At 52.1% G+C, this 26,279-nt stretch overlaps 1 protein-coding gene across 20 annotated transcripts in view; it reads left to right on the forward strand.

Moving 5' to 3' along the window:
- Ablim2 (actin binding LIM protein family member 2) overlaps positions 1 to 26,279 on the forward strand; it is a 124,667-nt gene that overhangs the window by 15,422 nt on the left and 82,966 nt on the right. For all 20 annotated transcript variants that reach the window (XM_026788625.1, XM_026788629.1, XM_013353298.2 and 17 more), the window contains exon 2: positions 25,596 to 25,739. In XM_026788625.1, coding sequence (XP_026644426.1) covers positions 25,596 to 25,739 — 144 coding nt within the window. The remainder of the gene's footprint in view (positions 1 to 25,595; positions 25,740 to 26,279) is intronic.

Below are 26,279 nucleotides of genomic sequence, written 5' to 3' on the forward strand. Positions count from 1 at the left end.
TGGTGTGTGGTGCTGGTGTGTGTGGTGTTGGTGTGTGGTGCTGGTGTGTGTGGTGCTGGTGTGTGTGGTGCTGGTGTGTTGTTGTATGTTGTGGTGCTGGTATTTGTGGTGCTGGTGTGTAGTGCTGGTGTGTGGTGCCGGGGTGTGTGGTGCCGGTGTGTGTGGTGCTGGTGTGTTGTTGTATGTTGTGGTGCTGGTATTTGTGGTGCTGGTGTGTGGTGCTGGTGTGTTGTGGTGCTGGTACATACTGTGGAAAGGTGAGTCCTCACTTTTACTTGAAATGGGGCCTGTGTCCCCTTGGCTGGCACTGTAGAAACTATATCTAACCCTAAGTTAGAGTCTGGGGTGATTTTTGTCCCATGGGCTCTGGGGTTTCTCTCCCATTGGTGGTCTGCTCTCATGTAGGCCCCTCCTCTTTCTGACCCCAAGTCCCCTACACACCCTGAGGCTCAGTGTGTCTCACTAGCGCTCTGCTCAGATCTGGGACCAGGGGCAGCTTAAGCTAGCAGGGCATTTCTCTGAGGTGGGCAGTCAGCTGTTTCTATGATGTCTAGCAGCTCCCCTTGAGCTGAGTCTGCCATCCATGGGCCTGAGAAGGACATGACACTTGCTGATGGGACAGATACCAGCAGGCATGTCTTCCAGATCTTGCCTTCTGACAAGGTAGCCTCCTCCCCCCACAGTGTCCTTTAGGCAACTGGTCCCTAACACAGCCAGTATAGTACAGTGGCTGTAGATAAGCTGGTAGAGTCACTTCTGTGTCAACCCCTGGCCAGAGTTGTCTGTGATGCCGTCCCTCCCCCAGAAGCTCCCAGCCACTGAGGAAGACAGACAATATGTTGACTATTCATGGTGAGAAAGAACTTCTCAAGGAGGCTGTGGGTGGAGACTTACCTCAATGAAATCCTGGCATGCTGCCTGGAGGAGGTGGTATACAATCAAATAGAAGCTTGACAGGCAAAGGAGTGAGAGAAGGGCACCCTTGCAGGAGGATGTGGTGGAATAGCTTCATTTGTGCCATCGGCCTCATGAGCGCCTCGTCTGTCTTTGCCTTGCTGGGCACTGCACTTCTCCGGTCCTGAGAAGCTGTGTCTAGGGAGGTCCCCAGCCCTGAAGCATGGGGAGGTGAGGAGGATAATGAGAAGCCAAATGACCTGAGCACCAGTAATGCAGATTCCTGGTCCCCTGAGCTGTGCTGGTACCGCTGGCCTGTCCAGGACCTCCATGTTCCACAAGCCCTGCCCCTCCTGCCACAAGGACCGCTGTGGTGGCATTGTGTTTAAGATGGGAGGGAGGGAGGACAGTACTAGGAGCTGGTGTGATTAAGGGAGGACCCGGGCATTTGTCATTACAGATGGGAGGGAAGCAGGTACCGAGGCCACATGCTATGTCTCTTCCCAGTCCTGAGTGTTGTTGAGGGCCACTCCAGCTGACTCTGCTGTGGGCCAGGGGCTCCACAGCTCTAATTGAGGGGCATGCTGGGGCCAGGAACCATGAGCCCAGGGCTACATGACTTGTCATGGGCAAGGGTCCCTTCCCTGTCCATGATGTGACCACAGCCATACCCTGGAGTTGCCCGGAGCCAACAGCCAGTCACAAATGCTGCAGCCTCTGCAAGCACCCTGGGAAATGAACCAAGCTGCCGAGGCTGTAGAAGCCATGACTCCAAGGCTTGGTCCTTCAGGATCAGGACCACTGAGGGCGATTGTGAGGTCTGGTGACCAGGACATATGCCTTCCACACCCAGAGGTGGAAAGTCATTGTAAACACCACTAGTGCTCTCCCTGGCATTGAGGGGCCCTCTGTGCTGTCCCCAGGTAGGGCATATGGCAGTGGTGACAGGACACAGGGTCCCTGCCCTGGGGGAGTTCCTGGCTAAGGACAGGCGACCACAGTGTCCAGGACCACACAGATCATGAGAGCCAGAGATGCTGGGAGGGGCTTGAATTGCATGGAGACCCTGGAGCCACCAGTCTTTGCTTGCAATTCTGTAGAGTCAGGTGGGAACAGAGCCTGTTTCCCAAAGGCCACCTCGTCCTGGGGGCTGTAGCAGCTCAGGGCTGAGGGGAGAGGCCAGCTACCTCTGCCTCCCCAACTCGCAGGCCAAGAGCCAGAGCCTGGCACTGCACAAGCCTTCTTCTCCTACTAAGGGAGACTGGGTCGTTCAGATATCCGCCGCCTGACCCACATCAATGTGCTTGTGTGTGTGTCTGGCAAGAGCCATCTCCCCAGGTGCCCATGAACTCTGGTGGGCATAAATGAATTGCAGGGCGAGCTCTGAACTCTGCAGGGAGGCTGCGGTTCGCAGAGCAGGAAGAAACCAGCAATTAAAGCAGGTCGAGCCTCGGGCCTGGGCCTGTGGGTTTATGATCCATGATTACAGCTTCCATCTGCACAGGGCTGCACACATCTCAGAGCAGTCCGAAATTGGAGACTCATTAGACTTTGCAGAGCATCCTCAGAACCGTGCAGGGAAGAGAGAGCCACGGCCACATGGCTGGAGAGAGGTAAAGCTGGAACGGAGGCCCAAGGGCCGGGCCCTTTTCACCACCTTCTGATGCTTGGTGACATCTGGTCTGCCAGGACTCGAGTGGTTTGTGTGAACAGGGCCAGGCTAGGCAGGGGGAGGCCCAGAGGAGGTGACATTGTCTGAGCTTGGGGTCAAGCAGGGCCGCTGGCTCTGCTGTCCATTGTGGAGTTTCTAAAGACACTGTCCACTTGCCCAGGCCTCCTCTGTGTTTTGTTTTGTTTTTTTTGCTGTTGTTTTGTTTTTTTCAGCTTCCAAAGCATCTCTTGGCTGCCATTCCCCTGCCCTTGACCCTGGAGTGTGAGAAATCTGGGTGTCCCCTCTGTTGTCCTGAGTGACTTTGTCCCTGAGGGGGCTGACCTGTGCTGTGGCTGTGCCCTTACCTGCATGTTCTCAAGGTTTCTTTTTCATCTTTAATATCAGCACAGGGCCAGGGAGGAGGGGCAAGGCATGCAAGAGGAAGGTTTGTTTTGGAAAGAGCAGGTGGTCCTTTGGCCACCCAGGAATGACTGTGGCCACAGTCTGCTTCCTCCAGCTTCTCTCAAGGGTCTCTGGACTTCCCCCGGGTTGGGTACCTTGCCTGCTTTCCTCTGAGTCCCATTTCCTGAGCCTCCACCAGCATCCAACCTCCTTCCATGACAAGTCTGTCCCCACTGAGAACAACTCCACTTTCTGGGCCCTGCTGTGGCTCAGCCAGAATCTTTCCTGTCTTCAGGTAGAGAGCAGCTTTTGTTTTGGTGAGTTGTTCTATTTGATTTTTATTGTAAAATATTTACAATGTAAGGTTTATTTAAACCACGTTTAAGTGACCAGTTGTAATTAGTAATTAATAATTATAATTGCCATTAGTAATTTGTCCATTTCCAGAACTCTTGCATGCAAAACTCTGTCCTCACTGACCTCGCCCCCGCCCCCACCTCTCCCAGCATTCCCTGTTCTGTCTCCATGTACTCGGTGTGTACCTTTGGGGTCTCCTTCAAATGGATTCCTCCCGTATTTATATCTCAGCACTAACTTATTTAACCAATACAATGTCCTCCAGCTTCGTCCATGTTCTAGAAGGTGGAAAAATGTCCTTCCTTCCCCACCTTTTTTTCCTTTTTCTTTCTGTGGCAGAGTCTTGCTATGTAGCTCAAACTGGTCTGAAAGATAGAATCTTCCTGCCTCAGTCGCCGAGTGCCGAAATTACAGGCATGTGCTGTTACATTTGACTGTCCTTCCTATTCATGGTGCGTTCACAGTTTGGATGGACACTGTGTTTGTTCATGATGACAGACACTGGATAGCTACTGCTGGAGCGGCTACCGTGTGACAGTGAGTCTAGTGGGGGACGCCACCCAGGGAACCCGTGGTGCTTAGGTGTTTGGGGGACTGCCATGTTGATTTCTGTAGTACCTGCACTATTGGACACTTGGTGGGACTGTTTCTGGGGGTGGCAGCCTCACAGTAGCCTGGCTAAGGGCTGACTTATGGCTTCCCCTCCTTGACCTCCCTGTCACCTCACATTCCCTGGCCCACTTTGCTCAGTTGTGGAGATTTCCACCCAGGCCTCTCTTCTCACAGCCACGCCTTTGCACAGGCTGTTCCCTGTCTTGGGTAGCTTTCCCTTCCTGTCCCTGTCACCCACCCCCTCATGACGCCCCATCTGGTAGCTCCCTGCTGTGCTCTTCTGAGAGGGTGCTGGAAGTGGGGTATGGAGGGCTCAGCTGTTGGCTGCCCCTTGCTGTTCTGTCTCAGATGACACAGGCTGTCTGTCTGTCCAGGCTCTGTTTCATGGCCTCTTTGTCTACTCACTTTACCCAGGCGCTCCTGGAAAGGGGATGCCTCCGCCAGTTCTGGATGCCCTGATTCTTCAGCCTCTGAGTCATGGTGGGGTCCCAATACTTTCCAGAAACTGCATGGTTGCACAGCTCTGGGCCAGGCGTGCACACATCTGTGAATGGCAGTGCCAGACTGCAGGAAGGCCTAGAGACTCAACATGGATTCTCCCCACCCATAGGTCAGAGCTCCAAGGCCAAGGCAGAGAGGGCCCATGCTGCATTTCTGCCTGGTGCCCTCTTATAGAGCTCTCTAGGTGTCTTTCATGAGGACATTGATCTCATCCTGAAGGCTCTGCTCTTACTTCATTACCACTCAAGGCCTCCACCCCACAGTCACCTTGGGTACAGGTTCCCAACATATGGATAGAGAGATGTTCACTGCAATGGCTCAATGGCCAGCCTCAGTGTGCCAGCCTCAGTGTGCCAGACAACTGAGCACTTTGCAGCCTGGGGTGGCTGGGGCTTGAGCTGGGAAACTAGCTGCTGGCTCTTTGAAAATCAAGCTGGATCCATGGCCATGCTACTCAGTGCCCTACATTGAGACTAAGCGGCTTGGGAGCAAGCACTCTGTGCCACTTCCCCACATATTCTGTCCCTGGCACCTTCATGGCTTGGAGAGTGGACATTGTTGTCAGAGTCCACAGCCACTGTATTATCTGCCAATCTAGAGACTCTGGGGGACGATGGATTGCTGACCCACAGACCTGCCTCAGGGTGGCATGATTCTTCTCTCTAGTAAGCCCTGCCAGTCCCCATCCACTACCCCAGGTACAGAGGGTGGCTGTGGGAAGTCCTATGCTTGTTTGTTTTTAAATCATGGATACAGCACAGCACCACTCACTGAACCATTTTAGGAGTATTCAAGGGTACTGAGTACACTGTCAATATAAACATCATTACCTCCCACCTCCAGAATTTTCCATCTTATGCAACGGAAATCCATTTGGTGTGGTTGTACATGCCTTTAATCCCAGCACTCAGTTGATTATCTTTGAGTTACAGGCTAGTCTGGTCTTTACAGTTAGGTCCAGGCATGCATCATGAGATCCTCCAGAGACTAGCCCGCTCTTTCCCATCTTGGCCTGGCCCTCAGCAGTCTTCTTTCTATCTGTGTGAGTTCTTCCCACTGGGATTCTTATCTGAGAATCACACAATTCTTGTCCTTTGGTGACTTAGCCTGTGTCCTCAGGGTTCACACAAGTGCTAACGTGTCAGAATGCCCTTCCTTTTGAGACTTGATGCTGTTCCCCTGGGATGAACTGTGTTTGCCTTTCCACATCTGCCTGTGTGTCCCAGCGTCCAATCTGCAGCTGACAAATCGGAAGCTAGGTGGTACCTAGGTACCAGCCTCTGGGTGGGCACTGGGTTCAGGGGACACTCGCTACCCTTTAGAGCCGACCTCACCCTCATTTCCCGCCCAGCAGCCTGTGGTGTGCTTCCTCCATACTCTAACCACATGCTAGTTCACTCAGACTGGCTGTTTCTGCTCCTCACCCTACATTAGGTTGAGCCAGGTACCTATACCACTCAGTCCTACTTTAGAACTCATAGGTGGGAAGCATTGTTGTTGTCGTGTGTGTGTGTGTGTGTGTGTGTGTGTGTGTGTGTATGTTTCTCCGTGTGTGACTGTCTATATGTCTGTCTCTGTGTGTGTCTGTGTGTCTATATATGTGTGTCTATCTCTCTCTCTGTGTATGTGTCTCTGTGTCTGTCTATCTGTGTACGTCTGTTTGTCTGTGTGTGTGCCTCTGTGTGTCTATATGTCTGTCTGTCTGTGTGTTGGGGTGGGTGGCTAAGACAGACAGATGATTGATTGGCTGTGTTTGTTGAAGGTGCCAGAGATAGAAGGACAATGAGGAAGTTAGACTACAAAATGGATTTTCCAGTTCTATGACAGATGGGGAAACTGAGGCAAGGGGTAGGTTTGCACAGCTGTGAAGCCAGTTCTGTGCTCTGTGCTGTCTGTGTTTTTGCAGAGGTCTTTGAAGGGCAAGCAAGCGAGTCGAGCTCTATCTTCTCTCTGGTGGAATTAGCTTCCGCTTCATCAACTTTCTACCTACTTTTTTTTTTTTTTTATAAAATATGTGCTTTTGGAAAGAAAAATTGCGAGAAATTGTAAAAATAAATTACGGCAAACACCCTGTAAGCCATCTCATTGGGCACACTAGCTGCTGATGTCTTGTTACATTTGCTCTTTTGCTCAGCACATCTCATTTGGCTCATGGCTTCTGTGGCAGGAAATTCAGGAGGCATCGTGCTGGCACCTGGTGAGGGCCCAGCTGTGTCACTGCATGGTGGCAAACCAGAAAGGAAGCCAGGAGCTGGACAACTGCATTAGCATCTGGTCACATGGGTGGTCTGGTGTCATGGCAGTCAGTCCCGTGAGAAATGCATCAATTCTTTGCAGAGTTGAGTCCCCATGATCCACTGGGCCACAGGCAGCTTCTACCACCTTGGTATTACTAACTATTTATTAACTGGGGAGTGAGCTCCATCTCAGGACAGGTTACTCACGGTGTCCTGGACCTCTTTCCCTCCTTTCCCTGGAGGTCCCGGTTAGGCTCCACACCATGGCTGTCTGTCTGTCGTGTTTCGCCTTCCTCTGTCCTTTATTCTAAAATGATCTTTACCTTCTGTTCTTTTGCTTTTGCCTAACGTTTCTGATGTGCTTGAAGAATCAAGATCTGTTTGCTCGAGGCATCAGGTTGGGCTGAGTCTGTAGGCTTGCGTTGGCTGCCGTGAAAATTCCCTCGCAGGGCTCAGCATGCACCCTGAGATAGAAGAGGAAGGACATTCCTGTAGGTGGGATGGCCCAATCCCTCCTGCCTTCACCAAGAGTGTCCCAGTGAATACCTACACAGAAAGGGGCACAAGCCCCCTTTTCTACACCCAGGGGCCTGCTGGGCACTGGCGTCTGAGCTGATGCCAGGGCTCTGTGATGCCTGATCCCATTGGAACCTGCCTAAGTATACTTTGTGTGCAGCAGCTAGTGGCCTGTGGGCTTCATCCATGCTCTGACCAGGCAGGACACTGGTCTAAAGAGAGGAAGGTGTCAGTGTCCTAGTGCTGGGATCCCGGAGGCCTGTGCCTGTGGATTTCCCGTCTACTCTTGGTTTGCCTTTTGTCCAGTTGTTTGTCATGGCCCTGTTGATTCAAGAAGGAGCTGGAGTGTGGACTGTGTTGTCATGGCAGCTGCTGAGTGGACTGCATCTTGTCACACAGGGAGAGGAGTCCCTTCTGGTTTTAGCCTGGCTGATGGATTGGGAAGGGTGTGTGCTGGGGGGCAGCAGGGTGGTGGCTTCCTGCCTGGGGCAGCTGTTGCTGGACTCAGAAATAGGGTGTGGTAGAGAGAGGCCCTTGGAAGGGGAAGTGTAGACCCTAGCCCTTCAGATGTTACTCATTTAATACCTTGACCACCTACCAAACAGACAAGAGACCCCTTTATCCTGCATTCAAGGCTCCCCTGGGCTCCTCCTGCCTCTGCTGTCTCCTGGCTACAGGGCTCTAGCATCTGCCCTTGCCTTCTTCAGCTTCTTGTTATCCTTTGAAGGTTGATGTGACTGTCGTTCCCTAGAGAGGTCCTCTGCCTCTTGTACCCCATGCCTTCAGGCAGCCGGGAGCTCACCTCCTCCCTTCTCCATACTGTACTGACCATAGTCAGCCTAGCAGGTTACTTATGTGTCTATCTCCTGCCACGTCCTTAGCCTATAAGTGACATGTAAGATGAGACTATGGACACCGTAGTACCATGCCTAGCTCCACAGGCACTCCCTGCATTGTTGAGAGCAGGAGTGTGTATTCTTCATAGAGGAGGACATCTGCCTGAGGAGCTCCGCTGTCCAGGTTCAGGGCTCTATTCCACTGTGGCTAAGACCTGTGGGTTCCTTAGGGGCCCTGGCCATTACTCTAAAGGGGAGTTGTGTGGCGCACTGTCCCGCAGTGGCATTGGTTGAGGTGAGGAGGAGCACAGGTGGGTTGACTTCCAGGGTGTGCACAGCAAAGGAGCATGGGGACAGGCAAGGGGGTGGGACTGAGGGAGGGCTGTGTCCTTGCTGAGTTCTCAAAATGCAGAGATGAGGGATGTTCTGGGAGGGCTCGTGAATACCCAAAGATGGCCATTTGTACAGGGGACCCAGGTCAGGAGGGCAGGGATTGAGGTCAGTGGTGGCAGTAAAGAGTGAGGGGAGAGTGCTGCAGGTACTGATCTCTGGCTCTGGTTGATCCAAGCCTGAAGGTCACCTTGATGAAAGCGGGAAGAAGGATGCTAGGGGGTGGGGCACACTCCAGAGGCTTCCCTGATAGCCAGCTTCTGCCCCGCTGTAGACATCTAGTCAATATGAGTTCCTGACATAGGGTAGCCCCATCTGGTCTGACTGTTGTCCCTAGAAGAGGAAAGGCAGATGGTAGGTAGAGCCAGGAGGTCATGGTATGGCCATGGGAGTGGTACAGCCACAGGCCAAGGACAGCCCAATGGCCTGTGACCAACAAGGCCGGAAGGAAATGGGGAAAGCCCCCCCCCCCCAGGTCACAGAGGAGATGCGGGCCTGGCATTCATCAATTTGGTGCCTTTGCTCTCTGGAGCTGTGGGGGAATCAATGCCTGTTATTCACGGGATGTTGTGCCAGTTGGCCTGGATATGGACAGGAACTGACAGAAGAGGCTTGCCCTGAGGGCCAGCCACGCCCCGGCACATCTCCTCAGCCTCCCGCAACCCAAGTGGGACACATCCCTGATCTACACGTGGACAGATAGGCCCCAAGAAAAGGTCACAGGGTGCTGGGTAAGAGAATGAAATGGCAGAGCTGAGGCAGTGGGTTTACTGCGGTGATTGAGAAGACAGCGGTGAGCCGTTCCCTGGCTTTGAGAGTATGTGGGTCTCCCAGGGAGGTTGACGGGGGTCCAGGCCTTAAGAGAGGGCTGACATTCCTTACCAGCGCCTAGGCAAAGTCTCAGGCTCCTCTGATCCCGAGTGTGTTTGTCCATAAAGAGCCATCCATGTCTTATATACTTTAAAGACACATTGAAAAATCTCTGTGGTGTCGTGTTTCTGGTACCTGAATTTACTTGTTTTAAGCCACTTTCAAAAGTGAAGATGTAGCCAGGCAGTGGTAGTGAACACCTTTAATCCCAGCACTCAGGAGGCAGAGGCAGGCAGATCTCTGTGAGTGTGAGGCCAGCCTGGTCTAGAAGAGCTAGTTCCAGGAAAAAAAAAGGTGAAGCTGTTAGCCTAGTTGGAGGCTGCCTCAGCTGAAAATACAAAACTCAAATGCTCCAAACCCTGAACTTTTGGTGTTCCTGCTCGATGCTACAAATGGAAAATTCCACAGCATGCACCTTCATTTTTGTGCACAAAATTATTTAAAATATGATGTCAAGTTACCTTCAGACTGCAGAAGATCGACGTAAGGCAAATGAATCTGAAGTCTAGGCCAGGGTCCCCTCCATCCCGTTATGCATATGCAAATATCCTGAGTTCAGGTGTACTTCCGAAGTCAGTGGAAGTCACGACACTGGGGCGTCAGGTTGTGGTGGGCTGTGTGAAAATGCGATAAGGGATTCTTAGGGTGGGACACTTCCGAGCCCATCAGTAGAGAAAGAGAGAGAGAGAGAGAGAGAGAGAGAGAGAGAGAGAGAGAGAGAGAAAGATGAGTTGGATAGCTACACCATGATACCGAAGCCTTTGCTTCCTTCAGCAAACGCTTCTCTCTCGGAAACTCAGGCTCCTGTGGGTCTGAGCTGGTACCTCTGTGCTGGTGGGGTACAGGCAGCAGTCGTGGACTCTGGCATGAGGCCAAGTATGGAGAGTAGGTAAAGTGTCCGGGTGGGATGGGTGGGGCGGAGGCTCTACTGTGGGTTTTTGTAAACGGCTCACTTCTTCCCTTGAAATCTTGCTCTTCAGGCTGTGGCCCCCACCCTGCCAGGCCAGCTGTGGGGGTTGGGATAGAATGTTCTGCACTGCAGGTGGCGACCCGTTCTCTGGCATGAAATCAGTTTAGTGGGTCGCGGCAGCAGGCTTTACATAAGAAGTTGAACTGAATAGGAAACAGCAGAGCACATCCCTCGCAATAAGGACAAGTGTGGCTTTGAGGGGACCCAGCACACACTTAATGTCACATTAGCCAAACCATTACTAAGTATGGGAGGCTGGGAAAACAAACAAACAAACAAACAAACAAGCCAACAAACAAACAAGCCAACCAGCCCTGCAACCTGCAATTGTCATCTTAGTTGGAAAACAGGAGAATCACAGGTGGGTAAGAACACTGAGACAGGAGACTGCCCAGGATCATGTGACAGAGCCCTCCCCCCAAGTGCTGTCATGGATAGTTACAAGAAAGGGGAGAGTACAGACAGCTCCATAAGGAAGGAAAATCACCCCAGAGGCAGAGATGGGAGTCAGGCAATCATAGCAGCTTGGAGAGGCAAGGATGGAATCTCCCCTTGAGTGTCCAGAGAAGCCTGGTCCTACCTACTCCTGAACTTCCCGGTGACCCCTCACTTGGCCTCTGGTCCCTAGAACTGTTATACTTAGTACCTAGTCAGCAATGATTTGTCCCGGGTGACCCAGGACGCTGATATACCCACAGCAGAACAGTCCAAGGTCACAGGCATTCACAGACAACAAATTCTTCTTGAAAAAAAAAAACTTATTTACTTTACGTGTATGAGTGTTTCGCTTGCATGTAGTATGTATGTATATGCACCATGTAGATGCCTGGTGCCCACAGAAGTCAGAAGAGAGGCTTAGATCCCCTGAAACTAGAGTTACAGATGGTTTTGAGCTACTATTGGGTGCTGGGAACTCAACCCAGGTAATCTGTAAGAACAGCCAGTGCTCTAAACTGACAAAACATTTCTCCAGCCCCAACAGCGAATTCTTACCACTTGTGAGGGTGTGCAGTGGGCTGGAGATGAGCTGCTCTTGCTGCGTGTGTGGGACCTCTGTTCTTTCTCTCACTGTCCTCCTAGGCCCACAGGCTGCCTCACGTGTCCTGCCACAGTCACAGAGGCATAGCAGGAGTGAGCAGACTTGCTTGCTCAGGCTTAGAAGGGGAATGGGTCACATGATCACTTTTGCCCATGAGCCATGGTCCAGACCAACCACATGAACTTGCTTGTACTGAGTCACGGGACAGGAAAACACTCCTAATAGTGAGAGGCTGTGGGTTCTAGAGTGGTGAACTCCACCCACTGCAGGTAAATATACACGTGTGTGTGTGTGTGTGTGTGTGTGTGTGTGTGTGTGTGTGTGTGCGCGCGCGCGCTCGCTGCTTGCAGTGTGCAGGTCCATTTGTGTGAACAGTTTGGAAGCCACTAGCCAATGATGGAGGACATAGTGCAAGAGGCTGAGGCCCCTCACTGTACTCTCAGGGCTTAGAGATGCGAGGAGAGAAGTTCTGTCTCTCTGAGACCTTCTGCATTAGCACAGAAGGTTCCATGGAGTGCAGGAATAGTGCACATCTCCCTCACATCCTCATCCCAAAGCCTCAGGAAGAAAATGGGGCATATCCTGGAGGACCTGGGGCAGGGGAGTATTCTTCCCCAAAGCCCAGGCCAACTTTCCCTCATCCCTCAAGCAAACATATCCCTCGGAATGGAGTATGCAGATTTCACATTAGCTTAAGCCAATTAGCTGGAGGTGGGGCTTCTCTTGCCCAGTCCCACAATTGAGAATGGACAAGCAGGGAGACTGTGTGCTTTGGCTGGTGGGGAAGGCATGGTGGCCGATGAGGCAGTCACTGGTGAGCAGAGACAAGGTGCTTCAGCACACAGGAGGCTTAAAGATGCTCCTGGGTCTATGTCACACCCTCTGTTGTCCCACTCAGAAAGCTAGAGCTGTGGTCCACCTTCCAGAGGACCCTGCTCTCTCCAACACAAGGTGCATGGGGCAGGATGCAGACACATAACTCCACCCCCAGCCAGGACTGACTCAACTCTAAGGCTGGGATTTCTTTCTCTCCTCTCCATCTCTTTCCTCACAGACCCTCCTTCAGGAGCTCATCTGTACCCCATTTGTGGGTATCATTGATTCCCAGAGCCAGACTCCACAGGAAGGTCACCTGTGACAATCTTTGCCTCCTTCCCCTCCCTGTTCCTATCCCTGAGGCCACCGGTCATGGCAGTTATTCCTATGATGGGGAGATGCAGACAGAGTGTAGAAATGAATACCAGGTGTAGAGATCACGGTCCCCTATGCATTCCCTTTCTCAGTGAGCACCAGGCATGTGGGGAGGATGGGCGGGCTGAGCTTAGCCTGTAGCATCCCCGGGATAGCCTGCCCACAGGGCACTGACCTCAGCATGCCCAGACTGTCACTCTTTCCACTTGGCATTCCCATATACAGGGCACTGGAGGCCAGGCTCACTATGCCTAGGTTATTTCTCTTTCCACTTGGCATTCCCTGTCTCTTAATAGTCCAACAGCTCTGGAAAGCAGGGCTGTAAACATTTATTTGTGCCCCTTGGTGGTGCTGTTAAGGCATCTGGGAACACTGGTACAGGCTGTGACCCCTACTACCTAGAGCCCCGAGGGGTTGTAAACTCACTGTCCTTGGCACAAACCCAGGGGCTAGCAGTTATGCCACCCTGCCAGTGCCTTGTCAGAGTTCCCTTTCCGGATACTGAAAAACAGGTGCATCTCTGGAGCAGCAATGTGGCAGGATGCTATTTCAGTGTTCCAGGAAGGGCTTGGCTTTGCCCTGCCTTGGCCTTGGGGGTGGTAGTTGTCACATGACTCTCTGGCATGTGATTGGGAGATGTGTCAGCCACAAATGCCATAGAGGCTCTCCACTCTCCCAGATGCCACCTGAAGTCTCCACATTGCTGGGCCTAGGCTTGGAAGGAGCGCTACTGGCACTTCCGGAGGAGGCCACTCCATGGGGATGCCTGGAGGAGGGTCAGGTAAAGCTCAGAATAGCTGTGTGTTCACTCCAGTCAGCCAGGGAGGAAGACTCAGCTTCTAGCGAGAAGGAAAAATCTTGAGACCCATGGTTGAGCTCGGAGGGTGGAGCCTGAGCGAAGGGAGTGCTATCCAGCTCGGTGTTTCGTGGTTATGGTGAAAGCCAGCACCTATAGGTGTCAATCATGTCAATCATATATAGGCTCGGGGGACTTTCACAGTGTGTGGGATGAGGTGGGTGACCCCTTTTTATAGATGAAGAAACTGGGGCTCACAGGAAGGAAGGCCAGCCTCTCTGACCTATGTTTGGGGTGGAGTTGCTGGGCTGTGGATTCTCTGTGCCTGCTCCCTCCTTCCCCAACCTTTGTCTCCATCAGTCTTTCTTTTCTTTAAAATGGTGGTTATCAAAGGGGTCTTGCTGTTCCCCAGGACACATGTAACGGTGTCTGGAAGTACTGTGGTGGTCACAGCTGGTGAAAGGGTAACTAGTATATGGGAGAAAGGGTCAAGGCCACTGTGACTGTTCTGTAGTAAACAGGGCCCACTGCATTGACAGTTACACCAAGGAAGCCAGTCAATAGGGATTATAATAGGAACGTCCCTTCTCCTGGTATGGGGATGCCATGCCTCTGAGATTAAGGCATTAAGTCTAGAGGGCTGTGTGTTGGTAGGAAGGCCTGCAGGGTGAGCATGGTGGGACAGGTCTGGGGGCCCAGAGAGAAGGGGAGATTGGAAAGGATCTGGACTGAGAATAGAGGTCTGAAATGGCCTGCAGTTGTGCAGGCTTCAGGGTAGCCATCTCTGGCCAGGCTCGTGCCTCTATTAACAATGCTCCCACCCTCCTATGAGAACCAGGCACAGTGCCTAGCAAATCTCCAGGGAGTAGGATCCAGGCATCCTTCTCTGGCATCTCTGCCTGACCCTGATCTGTAGGGTCTTTCCAACAGCAAGGACCCTAACCCATATCCTTGTTCCCTGGATGTTGGTGCAAACAACACACGCTTGATATTTGTCTTAGGGTTTCTATTGCTTTGTCGAAACACCATGACCAAAAAGCAAGTTGGGAAGGGTTTATTCGGCTTACACTTCCACAACACTGTTCATCATCAAAGGAAGTCAGAACCTGGAAGCAGGAGTTAATGCAGAGGCCTTGGAGGGTTACTGCTTTACTAGCTTGCTCCCCATGACTTGCTTAGCCTGCTGTCTTATAGAACCTGGGTTCTTATAGAACCCGGGACCTCCAGCCCAGGGATGGCACTACCCTCAATGGGCTTGGTCCTCCCCCATCAACTACTAATTAAGAAAATGCCTTACAGCCAGATCTTATGGAGGCATTTTCTCAATTGAGGTTCCCTCCTTTCAGATAACTCTAGCTTATGCCAAGTTAACATAAAGCTATTTTGCATAATATTGCACTCCCAAAAGAAAAAGCAGTGGCTACTCCACCAGATGGTCCAAGGAAGGAGTGCTCACTCCTGGCCTCAGTTTGGCTGGATTGGGCCCGGTGGCTGGTTCTTAGTACCCTGCTTCCATGCTATTCTGAAGATACTGCAGATGCTGGAGCTGGGGACATGTGACCATGTCCATTTCCTAAATGACTGTCTTCTCTGTGGGGAGCTGACACATTCAGCTTACCCATCACAAAGAGCAGACAGCGATAGCAAGAACACAGCACCACATCCCACCCTGGGACAACTGCAAACCACACCACAGCTCCTCAGAAGAAGAAGCCGGGAGGAGACTACAGAGAGCCAGCATCTGCTGAGACACTCAGCGCAGGGGAGAGGCCATTCTATTTATGGAAAGTTATAGAAAGAGCTGAAATGCAAAGGCTAAGATTAAAAAATAAGATAAATATTCATTATCTTGGATTGGGCTACAGTTTCTTAGAAATGACTCCAAGAGCATGAACCATGGAGGGAAACCCAGAGAAATCAGGCTTCGTCAGAGCTGAAGCCCTTGGTGCTGCGAAGAGCCCTGTGAAGCGGCCATGGTGCTGCTTGGAGGGTGACAGGGGAGCCACTGGTCACAGGTGTGACAGGAAGCTCTCAAAGTGGTCACAGCTGGTAGCCAGCTCAAAACTAGGCGGAGAAGCCTGTGTCTCCAATGCAGACCTCTAACTGTATTTAACAGCACCAACCAGGCACAGGCCAATCAAAATGAAGCAGTACCCGACCTCCACTAGAATGTCGGAAATAAGGGGTTGGAGCCTCCCAGGGTTGGAGGTGAAAGCAACCATGTCCCGAAGAAGCTTGAGCTGAATAAATCCCTTCCTTAGAGCTCTGTAGGCACTCTGGACATTGATTGTGAAGGCAGGGCCTCCCAGGACAGGTGTGGCTTCTACACCGGGAGAGAGGATATCACTGTGTAGTCTCACCTTACTATGGCACCTAGAATCAGAATGGCCACCAACAGCACAAGGCACTGGGGACTGTCATGTCCTTCACCCCTTGCTTCTCTTTGGGTCTCTAACAACAGTGAACTCATGTAATTACAAGATATTTTTGTCTCCATGTCTCCGGAAACTGGCCTGGCCAGGACTGGTCAAGCTGGCAGGCCGTGACGGCGTGTTGGTGTACCCTTGTCCACCCTTTATTAACCTCGTGCTTTGTGACTGGACCCTGTTGGCATGCTCAAGTTGCCCGGAAGCCTACTTCTTAGGCATGGCCTGTCAGAACCTCAGCCTGGTTATAGGTCAGCTTTCCAGGTTCCCGGCCAGCAGTTCCGATCTCAGCTTTAATTACTTGCTCAGGAAATGCCTTCCCAACACCAGCCTTCCTTGAACCCACTGAAGAGGACACGAGAAGAGCCAAGAAGTCAAGGGGAAGGAGTCAGAGGGCTAGGGAATCAGCCTTCAGGGTAGCATCAAGGCCCATCCCTGCCTGCTTGTCTCAAACTGTATAGCCTTGTAGGTTACAGCACCCTCTAAGCCTTAGATCCCTTAGATGACCTATAGGTGACACTAGTTGGTGGCAAGCCAAACTGAGTGCCAAGTGTGTGCTCATACCCAGCAGGCACATTTGAAACTTGGGTGTCATCTCATGACCTGAACAAGCCCATGCCGGTGATGACCAGTCTGCTCCAATCCAGTGCATTTATTTGTTTCTACATCAGTTCTCACATAGACCAGGCTGACCTCAGACTTGCCGTGTACTGGAAGATGACCTAGATGCTCTTGAGGGCTAGCATTTACGGTGCATGCCACCACACCCAATTTATACAGTGCTGGGGGCCAAACCCAGGGCTTCGTGCATTTAAGCTGAGCGAGCACTCACCCAGCTGAGCTGCCTCTCCAGCCCTGAGCTGATCATTTTAGGGCTACTGATTCAGGGGTGCCCTGAGTTGGGGCCACTTATCCCCTCATCACTTTGTGTTGAACTCAGGGCTATGACTTCCAGGACCATTTGGGCTACATGAAGGCTTACAGCTGGTCTACTGCACCCACCAGACTGGGTGCTGTCTGCTAGCCACCCATCTCCAGAGGCCTGGTGGGGAGTTGGGAGCAGCTAAGTTATAGCCAGGATATACCTATTGTCAGGTCCCACTCGAGAAGGAGCCCATCTGGGGAAACAGAGCCGGTTTAATCAAATGTTGACATCCCTGAGTTAGGTTGTGGCAGAATGACCCAGGACTGGACCAGCTGTGAGGAGGTGATTGATTGCCCCAGAAGCACTTCCTGTTTCCTATTAGATTTGAGGAGTCTGTGTGGGCAGTTGCTGTTGCTGCTGCTGCTGCTTCTGCTGCTGAAGCACAAAGTGGTGTGACATGGGGACACACTGGGCAGAAGCCACAACAGGCCTTCTGCATGGCTTGGACACTGATGATCTGGGTGGGGGCAGATGGCCACAAGTCCCTGATCTGTACGCTACTGTGAGAGCAGATGCCCTTGGTCCTGAGAGGCTGAATCATCTGGCAATGAAATGCCATCCTGCAGGTTATGGTGGCTGACGATGTTGACCGCTGCTTGAGGCTGCAAGAGATAGGGCTGAAGCTAGTGTTCCCTGGAAGCCATGGCCAGATGGAGCAGCTGAGGCTGCTTCTCAGCTGTGTTCTTCCCAGACCTTGCCTCTGGAGGAGACCATCTCAGTTGTTTCTCTCTATCAACCCCCCATCATGGGCCAGCCCTGTATAGCCACTGTTGTGTGGACATTCCATAATGAATGGCAATGGGTGGATCACAAGGGTGCTTTTGACTCTGTCACTTACAACGTTGGTGTGTAAAATTTCTGTAACTCTGCCAAAAGACGCCGCAGACGGGGTGACTTCAGAAACATAGCTCTGGAGGCTAGAGTCTGAGATCTGGGTGTGGGCAGGTGGGGAGAGCCTCTGCAGCAGGGCTGTTGGGTGAGCCTGGGTAGATGGTGTCATCTGTATGTCACTCCATGGTGTGTGAAGGTGGAGGATCTGCTGCAGGAGGCTGGCCTGAGTGTGGCTGCTATGGACAAGGGATGGGGCTGCTGAGGATGCTTCTGGGGAGCAAAACCCCCTTTTCAGTAAAGCAGCACCTAGGTCTTATGTTTGCTCATCCAGGCGTCTTAGGGTCGTTCCCAGCCACAATGCCCCTGGTGCAGTGCTGCACATTTCCCAGTGACTTGACTTGAAGAAAAGGCAGACCCACAGACAGACAGAAATGCTGGGTTTGGGTGGACTGGGCTTTCTCATGGAGAAGGCTCAGCACCCCAGAAACTCAGCATGGTTATTATATAGAGTTGAACAGAGAAGTGGGGTTATTGCCCACGGATGAGCCAAGCGACAGGGTTATTATAGAGAGATGAACAAGTAGTGGGGACTTCAGCTAATCTCAACAGGAGCAGTCACTATAGGGAACAGTTTCCGAGCTGTAAGCACCTAGGGGAAAGAAAGCTATGGTGGACATTTTCTGCACACATTTATCAACATTTTCACTTGAGCCAGGAGGGAAGGCTCTGCCCTTTTCCCATGGGATGGTACTTTGGCACCTGACATGGCTATACCTATGTTAACAATGCATATTCATTAAGGACCTCACATACTCCTGGCTTCCTCTGTCCCTTACAACCTGGGGGATTTGTTACAACCACCAGAGACCCTGTACTCTTCCCACCCTGTCCCTGGGCATCTACACCCAATGGTAGCGTGTTGTTCATGTCCTGCAACACAGATGAAGCTGTCCTCTGCAGGTTGTCGTGGATTTTGGTGTGTTCATGGCTCCTTCAGAGTCTTCACAGCCCTGAGACACTGGTTGACACCAGGTGCCCCTGGAAGGGCATGGGTATGGTGGCAGAAGTGGGACACAGACAGGTCAGTTGACAACCACCCACAGAGATCCAGGCCAGCATGCAAAGTGTGATTTCTCCTGTCCCAGAAGATACTTCCCAGCCCGAGCCTCCATCCCATGTCACTTTTAGAGGCTCTCCTGCCTACTGTGGGTTCACCACACTGTGATAACGGCTTTCCACCTAGAGCATCCTCCCAGCTCATTGTCACAGAACCATCTGAAAGGGAGAGGGACATCACACCCCTCTCTGTGGATAAACCAGAGCCACGGGACGGAGAAATGCCTGGTCACAAAAACCTCGCTTCGTATCTTTAGAACAAAGAACACTCAGGAACCCCAGAGCAGCCGTTTGTTTCAGCAGCAGCTGAAAGACTCTCCAAAGCTCCCTTGGCCGCTAGAGTGTGACAGCCATTAACAACCCTCGCTTTGGCTGACCCGCCTTTTCTACCCCTCCTCCTATCCTAGAAAATAGAAAGTATAATCAACCTGGGCTTCTGACTTCTAGCCAGGTCCGGGCCCCTCTTCAAGGGTCCAGGGACCACTTGTGCTTAGGCAAGGATGGAACACAGTATGGGAGTCAGGCCATGCAAGGGAATAAAGTGTTGAAAAGACTCAGGGATTTCAGCACGGCTAGTGCTCGGCCATCCAGGTCAAACAGGAGTTTGGCTGCCCCACAGCTCATGTGCCTGATGTAGCCCTTCCTGCCATGTGTGTATGTGATGTCCGGCTGGCACATCTATCTCTGCCAGTGATTTCCAGACCAGCCTCAGACCCACACTGAGTCATTCTCCTAGGTGGGACCACATCCAGCCTCTTCTATAGGAGGTGGTTGGCTGTTTATGGTGAGGTGGGGTCCACACTGGAGCATGTCCAGGACCAGGACCTTTTGCCTTGCTCACTGGACCATACTGGTCTTCCAAGGTCCAGTATGGTTCATTGCGCTGGATAAGGTCTGAAGTGTTGATCAGGAAAATTAAGGAAGGAAGAGGGGAACTGTTAATGTCCTTAGGGTCACAGCACTGGCCCTGCAGGCATGACTTACACAGGGAAGTTGGCAGAGTTTGCAGAGTTCCTGATGACTGGTATCACTGAAGGATGGGCCGGTGACTGGGCAATGGGAATGGCAAGGCAGAGCTTTTAGACAGCATCCTTGCTCGGGATCCCATGGGAGAAGCTGGAGATAATATATACACATATGACACATGGTGCCGCCCCCAGGTTTGATGAGGAGGGATTGCAGGACTTTGAGAACCTAGAATATCCACTTAGCCTTTCAAGGAATGTGTGTGGGCCCTGCCGCAGGCATTGAGGTCCCTTAAGAAATAGTTTCCCTTTTCTATAATCCCTTCCTGACCCAGCCTATGGCATCTCTGGCCTCTGAGCCCAGGAGGGAGCTTTGTCCCCAGATGCCACCTCTGTCAGACACCACAGGGCGCTTCTCTACCTCAGTGTGACCTTCAGAATTCTTCAGACTAGCCCCAATTTTCAGGTTTATACAAACAGGCTTTGAGAGTCTGGCCATTTTTCCAATATCATTCAGCCAACTCTTTCTCGTCTTCTCCAGGCTCTAGGACAGGTGCCCAGCTGGAGTCTAGCTGTGGGGATAAGAGGTGTGAGTTGCAGTGAAGTCCTGTGGGTGCTGTCCTCACAGATAGAATTAAAGTTGACGGTCTCCATAACTGGTTCTTTTTACTCTGACAAGGCTCCCTGGTGCTGGGGGTTCATTGTCACAGGGCTTAAGTATAAGTAGTCACAGCCTGGTGTGACTGATCCCTACCACTTGAGTTGACACTTCCTGTTATTATCACAGTAAGAGGTTGTTAACCACCTATTAGAGCCGATCTAGAAATTACGGAGCAACAATCCTGCACACTTGTATTTAGGCCTTGGGTGTAGCATTTCCTTGCAATTGACAGAAAGGGCAGAGTTCCCAGCATGGCTTTTCCCTGTTGTCACATCTTGCAATGCTGTAATATGTGCATTAGGACCTCTGGGACAGCATTGACATACACCATTAACATGTCTGTGACTGAATTAGGTTCCATGCTCATTTTGTAGGTCCTGTGGATTTAGACAGATACTATGACATGCCTCCACCTTTCCAGTGTTATCAGGCTGCTCTTAGAGTTTCCCAGTTCATTCCCCTCTCCCAACCCTAAACTGGCTCTAGAGACCATGTTGGCCTTGAACTCATGGAGCTCTGGCTGAGTGTGCCTCAAGTACTTGCATTAGAGGCATGCGCCACCTCACCTGGCAGCCACTTACCAACTGTTGCCAGGTTTGCCTTTTCCAGAAAATCGCGGTGGAAATCATGGGCTGCAGCATTTCCAGATTGGCTGCTTTCCCTTGGTGACATGTTTTTACGGTCCCTCTGTAGCTCCTCAGGGATCGGCATCCAGTTCTGCTTAATGCTAAGTCACCTTCCATGCCCAGGGGTTTCTCTGCTGCCCTGCTGGAGGCATACAAGAGACTTCTGCCTCATCTCAATCCCGCAAGTCCATCATGACAGGCTTTGAGTCACTTGACTCCTTCCAAGGCCTTCCCTGTCCGGGGCAGTTGACAGACAGATGGCAGTGACCCTCTAGCATGCAGATGCCATGCCCAGGTGCCTGCAGTCAGGTGTGAAGGCCTGCCAGCCTGGGGAAATCCTGGAGAACTTTCCAGAGGCAGGGGCACAGGGGTTTGCTCTTAAGGCGGAGGTGGAGACACAGAGGCCTTCAGCTCAGGCTCTAAGGAGCCCGTGCACATCCAGGAATGACTAGAAAGCCCAGAAGAAACCACCAGCTGTGATTCTGTGAACTAGAGCTGGGGTTGGCAGGGAACGCTGGAGATTGACAGGCCCTGAAAAGTGAGCATAGATGCCTAGAAATGAAGCTGGTGTCTGATGAAGCTGGTAGTGTGGGTGCCTTATCAACTGCTCCTCTGGGAGATGACAGCATGCTTCACCCTGGACCAAGAGGCTCAAGGGTTTCATTCCTTGGCTCTACTGACTCCAGGCCCCAGATCAGCCTCCTGGGAGGGAGCAGGCCTTCTGTCCTGCGAAGCCCCTTCCTCCCAAGTTGGACTCCTGTGGAACAGGATGTAGGGTTTCAGGCCTTGAGTGATGCCTGCTCTCTCAAATGCAGCCCAGAGAGAGGCCCTCTGATGGGACAGACATAGTCAGGTCCCAGCCATGTATCCAGCCAAAGTCACTGGGATAAACAGCTATGGGATGATTTGGACTCACCAAAGACATTTAAAAATTCTGGGTCCCCTGGATTATTGTCCCTCTTATGAGCCTCAGGATTGCCTCCCTGCTCCCTCCTGATTGGTCTTTCCAAGTCTTGGCATGGCTGACCGTGTCCTATTTAGCTGTTTTTGGCCTCAAGTTCCTTGCTTGTGAGGTAAGCACCATGTTGGCTTCACAGGGGTGTCAGGAGGGCTAAACAGACCCCTCAGGAGGGTGCTGAAAGGAAGGCTACAAGTTACACTGTTGTGTTCCCTAGTGACTGGCTTCACAGCGTCTGGCCTGGAGCCAGGGAAGGGGGAATCTGTGCCCTGCCCAGCCCAAGCCAAGCAAGGACAGAGATGTCTGCCTCAGAGGCGCCTAGGTCTTTGTCGGCTTTGTTCGGGTAGTTTATTAGTTGAAAAGATTGCTTTTTCTTAACAGTTGTGTGCCCCTGGTTGCCAGGCTGTCTTTGACCTTCAAGGACAGCTTGTTCAGCTTTGCTTCATGGTTTTAGGGTCACTGGATGAACCACACCAAACCCCTGCATCCTGAGTACTCCTCCTCTGCCAGCATTCAGCTCCCTGTCATTGTCCCCCCTCCCCTCATAGATGCCCAATGCCGCACGGGACAGTCGAGGACTCTTCTTTCCTGATGTCCTCCTATCTGTCTGACTCTGTCTTGTTGTCCACAAGTAGCTGGAGATGGCCTGATTCTGCCTGCCACTCTGAGAAGCACTGACAGGGTGGAATGAGAAGGAAGCAAGCAGGCTGGGCAGGCTTGCTATTACCTGTCCGTGGGTACACTTGACCTTGCTAGTCCACAGCTGCATCAGGTTCTAGGGCTGAATCCTACTAGGGGCAAAAGATGTGCACGTCAAATCTGCAACCAGTTCACTAGTCTAGAGGGATGCTTAGCAGGCTTTTCCTGGCATCTCTCTCTTGGCCTAGCTCAGCTCTTCTTCTAACCACCAGAGGGCAGCACCACTACCAGATCCACAGCTCCAGGCAGCTCTAGTGGGCAGAGTGGGATTGGGCCAGCAAATCCACACTCTTAATATAGCTCTACCCTCAAACCAGATGCATTTCCAGTAACTTAGGAACTGGTGATGGGGATGGAATTCAGGGTCTTTGCAGGCTAGGCAAGTGCTGTGCTTCTGAGCCACACCCAGCCCCCACATAGTCCTGAATACATGGTGGTCATTGTTATGGAAAACATCAGTGTTTGCTGGGCTGGTTGCTAAGCAAATCCTTCTGCCCTTGATCCTGGTTTCCCCCAGGACCAGGGATGTGAGCAGAGGGTGGGTGGTTGGAAAGGACAGATGGAAGGACAGATCGAAGTCAGAGGGTGGGTGGATGTGCAGGACAGATGGAAAGGCAGATAGAAGGCGGGGCTGGGGGGCTGGGGGTGAGTGGAGTAGGATGGACAGGAACTCTCTCAAAGTCACACCCCACAAGAGGCAGAGCTGAGACTGTATCCCAGACCAGCTCACCCCACAGCTTATGGGACCCCAAAATCTGAAGATGACTTCTTGCTCACCTTGGCTTTGAGCCAGATTCAGGCCATATAATCCCGGCCTTGTCTGATCAAGAGAAGATGCTGCCCATTGTCCTTTGTGTCCCAAACTGGGAGGGCATAAACGTTCTGGAGCACTGCCCCACCCTGTATCTCTGAGCCACACAGGATTAGAGTGACTCACACGGATGACCCCCGCTGGACCAGCCATGCACAGCTGTGAGCATTGACATAGCCAAAAGCCCTGGCAACACGGAGTCTCTCAACACGGAGTCTCTCAAAGTCCCGCTAAGTCAGAGGCCCTGGCTCTCTGGCCTCCTGCCAGCTTTCTATAGTATGGGCGGATATTTCTGATCCAGTTCAGTAGTGAAGGGAGAGGGGGCAAGTGTCATGGAAGTTCCACCATGGCCAGGCCAAGGTGCTGGCTGGGAGGATGTGGGCATTGAGACCAGCTGCCTGTGACAGCAAGGGCTGTGGGCTGCATCATGCTGTTGCTGAGGGGCCACCACTGTTACTGAGGTCTTCAGACTAGCATAGGTCATAGAGGTGGGAAAAGTACTGTGGAAGAGGGAGGGTGAAGAGAACCCCCAGAAGCTATTGGCCTGGGTAAGCTGAAGTGGTACCTTGAGGTAGATGTCTGAGTGACAGGTTAGAGGCTTCTATGGCCGGTCCTAGGTGGGAGACAGAGGCAGAGGTCAGGCAGCAGCTGTAGGTGAGCAATCCCATTTTGGGCTTGTTGGATCATGCTGCAAAGGTGTGGTTTAGATGCCAGGATGTCACTAGAGATAACACCTGCCTTCTGCATGGCTGGCTGTGGCACAGTGTTGTGTGGTGGAAGGAGCCAGGTTCTCTGGCCCGTGGCTGTAGGCCATGGATACCCACCCTGCATCTGTAGTCCCTGGGCATGGCTCTGCATTGTTCTCAGCTTGATGGTTCAGACAGTAGCTGGCTAAGATTACTCTTGTGGACCGCTGTTGCTAGTGGTAGGTCCTGCCCATTGCAAGGGGAGAGGGGCAGATGGCTAGTGTGCTCCACTCTGTCACTCTATCACTGTCACTGTGTGTGTGTGTGTCCTGTGGCTGCAATAATGAAGGTGAACAGCACTGGAGGACTGAAGCTGGGCAGGTTATGCTGGGCTGAAGTTGAGGCTGTGGCTGTTCCTTCCATAGCTGCATGTGGAACCCCCACGTCACCTTTGCTGGTTTCTGAAGATGCCAGCTCTCATGGCTCATGGTCCTTCCTCCCTAAGACTAGCTACACTGTGTTTCTCTGACCTCTTTCTTAATCATGTGTCAACTGACTACCCAGGAAATGTCCTTTGATGATATTAGGCCATGCTGGACAGCCAATGGCCTTTCCTTGGCCTCTTCACTCCCTGTCTGAACTTCGGAGACCCCATGTCCCATACACGGCCATAATGTCTCAATATACATCTGGGTCCGTTGTTGGAGTGGCAAGTCTATGCATCAACTGAGTGTGTGGCCTCTCTAGGCCAGGGCCTGGTAGTCCCTTCTTTCTGGCCACAGACCCACATGATCCCTGTATGGCAACCTGGGACCTGTGGCTCTTTAGTTCCTCTAGTAAACTCAGTTTTGCTTTAGTGTAAAAACTTGAGAGTCTCCTGGATACTTCCCTGTTACAGGGCTGCTGAGGGGCAGACGTGAGGCTTCCATACCATGGCCCAGCATCCCATGTGCTGGCATCTGCAGGTGCTTTCGTAGGCCACAGGGTCATTCCTGGTGCCTAATTGTGCCTGGTCTTAGGACCACAACCCTGGCTCTTGAACTGGTGGTCTCCAATGCCTCCTTCAACTGCCTACCTGACTGTGGTTGACTCTTGCCGGTCATTGACAATGTTTAGTCTGGTGTTTTGGGACCCAAAGGAAATGTGGGACCATTTCTCAGAGGGATGCAGCTGTCTGAAGAAGAGGCTAAGGGTCCCAGGGCTGCAGGGCCACTGAGATGTCTGGTTGGTGATGTCCCTCTGAGACTCTGGGTGTTGACATTGTACTGGATGAATATAACAAGGGTTAGTTGCTCTTCCAGAGGGAACAATGGTTGCCTTGCTACTCCAGGAGTGCGCAGAGATATGTTGGGACATCATAGATAAGTATGCAGCCATATGGATACGACAGCTCCCTGAGTAGAGGAGCCACAGAGCCCACAGTGGGTTTACCAAATGATCTTGGCCCTCAGAACTGTCACCTGTCATACAAATTGAATGTCACTTAACCCCAGAGGGAAGGAGGGGATGACCATTCACCTCATGCTATGTGGGTCCAGTGCTGAGGGTGGGGGCATGCCAGGAGGCCTCCTGTTTGCTCTCCCTGTGCTGAGTGTCCCTCATTTCAACCTGACTCCTTTCTCCCCGCAGTGTCGCAGCCCCAGGGTGCTCATGACCCCCTGGAGAAGCCAGCCAGCACGGCGATCCTGTGCAGCACCTGTGGGAATGTGTGCAAGGGTGAGGTGCTGCGCGTGCAGAACAAGTACTTCCACATTAGGTGCTTCGTGTGCAAAGGTGAGTGTGTACTTGGTCTTGTGCTTGGCCATAGAGTACCCCGAACTGGGCTTCCCAGCCACCCTTCTCGCTTTCTGGGTCTGGAAAGCTCTCTGGCCACACCTGAGCATCTGTAGAGTCCTGAGCCTGTGTCTTTCCAGAATACTGTCTAGTGTGACAAAGGAGTACTCCCAGGGAGATAGGGAGACTCTGGGTCTGCAAGGGTGGAGGCATGAAGCTAGCCCAGAATCAGAGATGCCAATCCTGGAGCCACTGGGGCAATGTACAGAGTGCCAGTGGCCTTTGCTGGCTGTGCAAAATCTGTAGCAAGCAGTGTTCAGGGGGGATTGCTGCACTAATGCTGCCTCCCTCCTGCAGTGGCCCTGTTAATATTCTAAATGAAAGTCACTCATTTTTCCTTGCTTATAAAAAGTAGCCTAAAAAACACAGTAAACTTAAATAATACCAAGAAGATAAGAAGAGGGCCTGAAGCTGTGTGTGCAGGGCCTCTCCAGCAGGTGTGCCTGTGTGCAGGGCCTCTCCAGCAGGTGTGCCTGTGTG

Source organism: Microtus ochrogaster, unplaced genomic scaffold, assembly GCF_000317375.1.
Source record: "Microtus ochrogaster isolate Prairie Vole_2 unplaced genomic scaffold, MicOch1.0 UNK5, whole genome shotgun sequence".
Classification (NCBI taxonomy): domain Eukaryota; kingdom Metazoa; phylum Chordata; class Mammalia; order Rodentia; family Cricetidae; genus Microtus; species Microtus ochrogaster.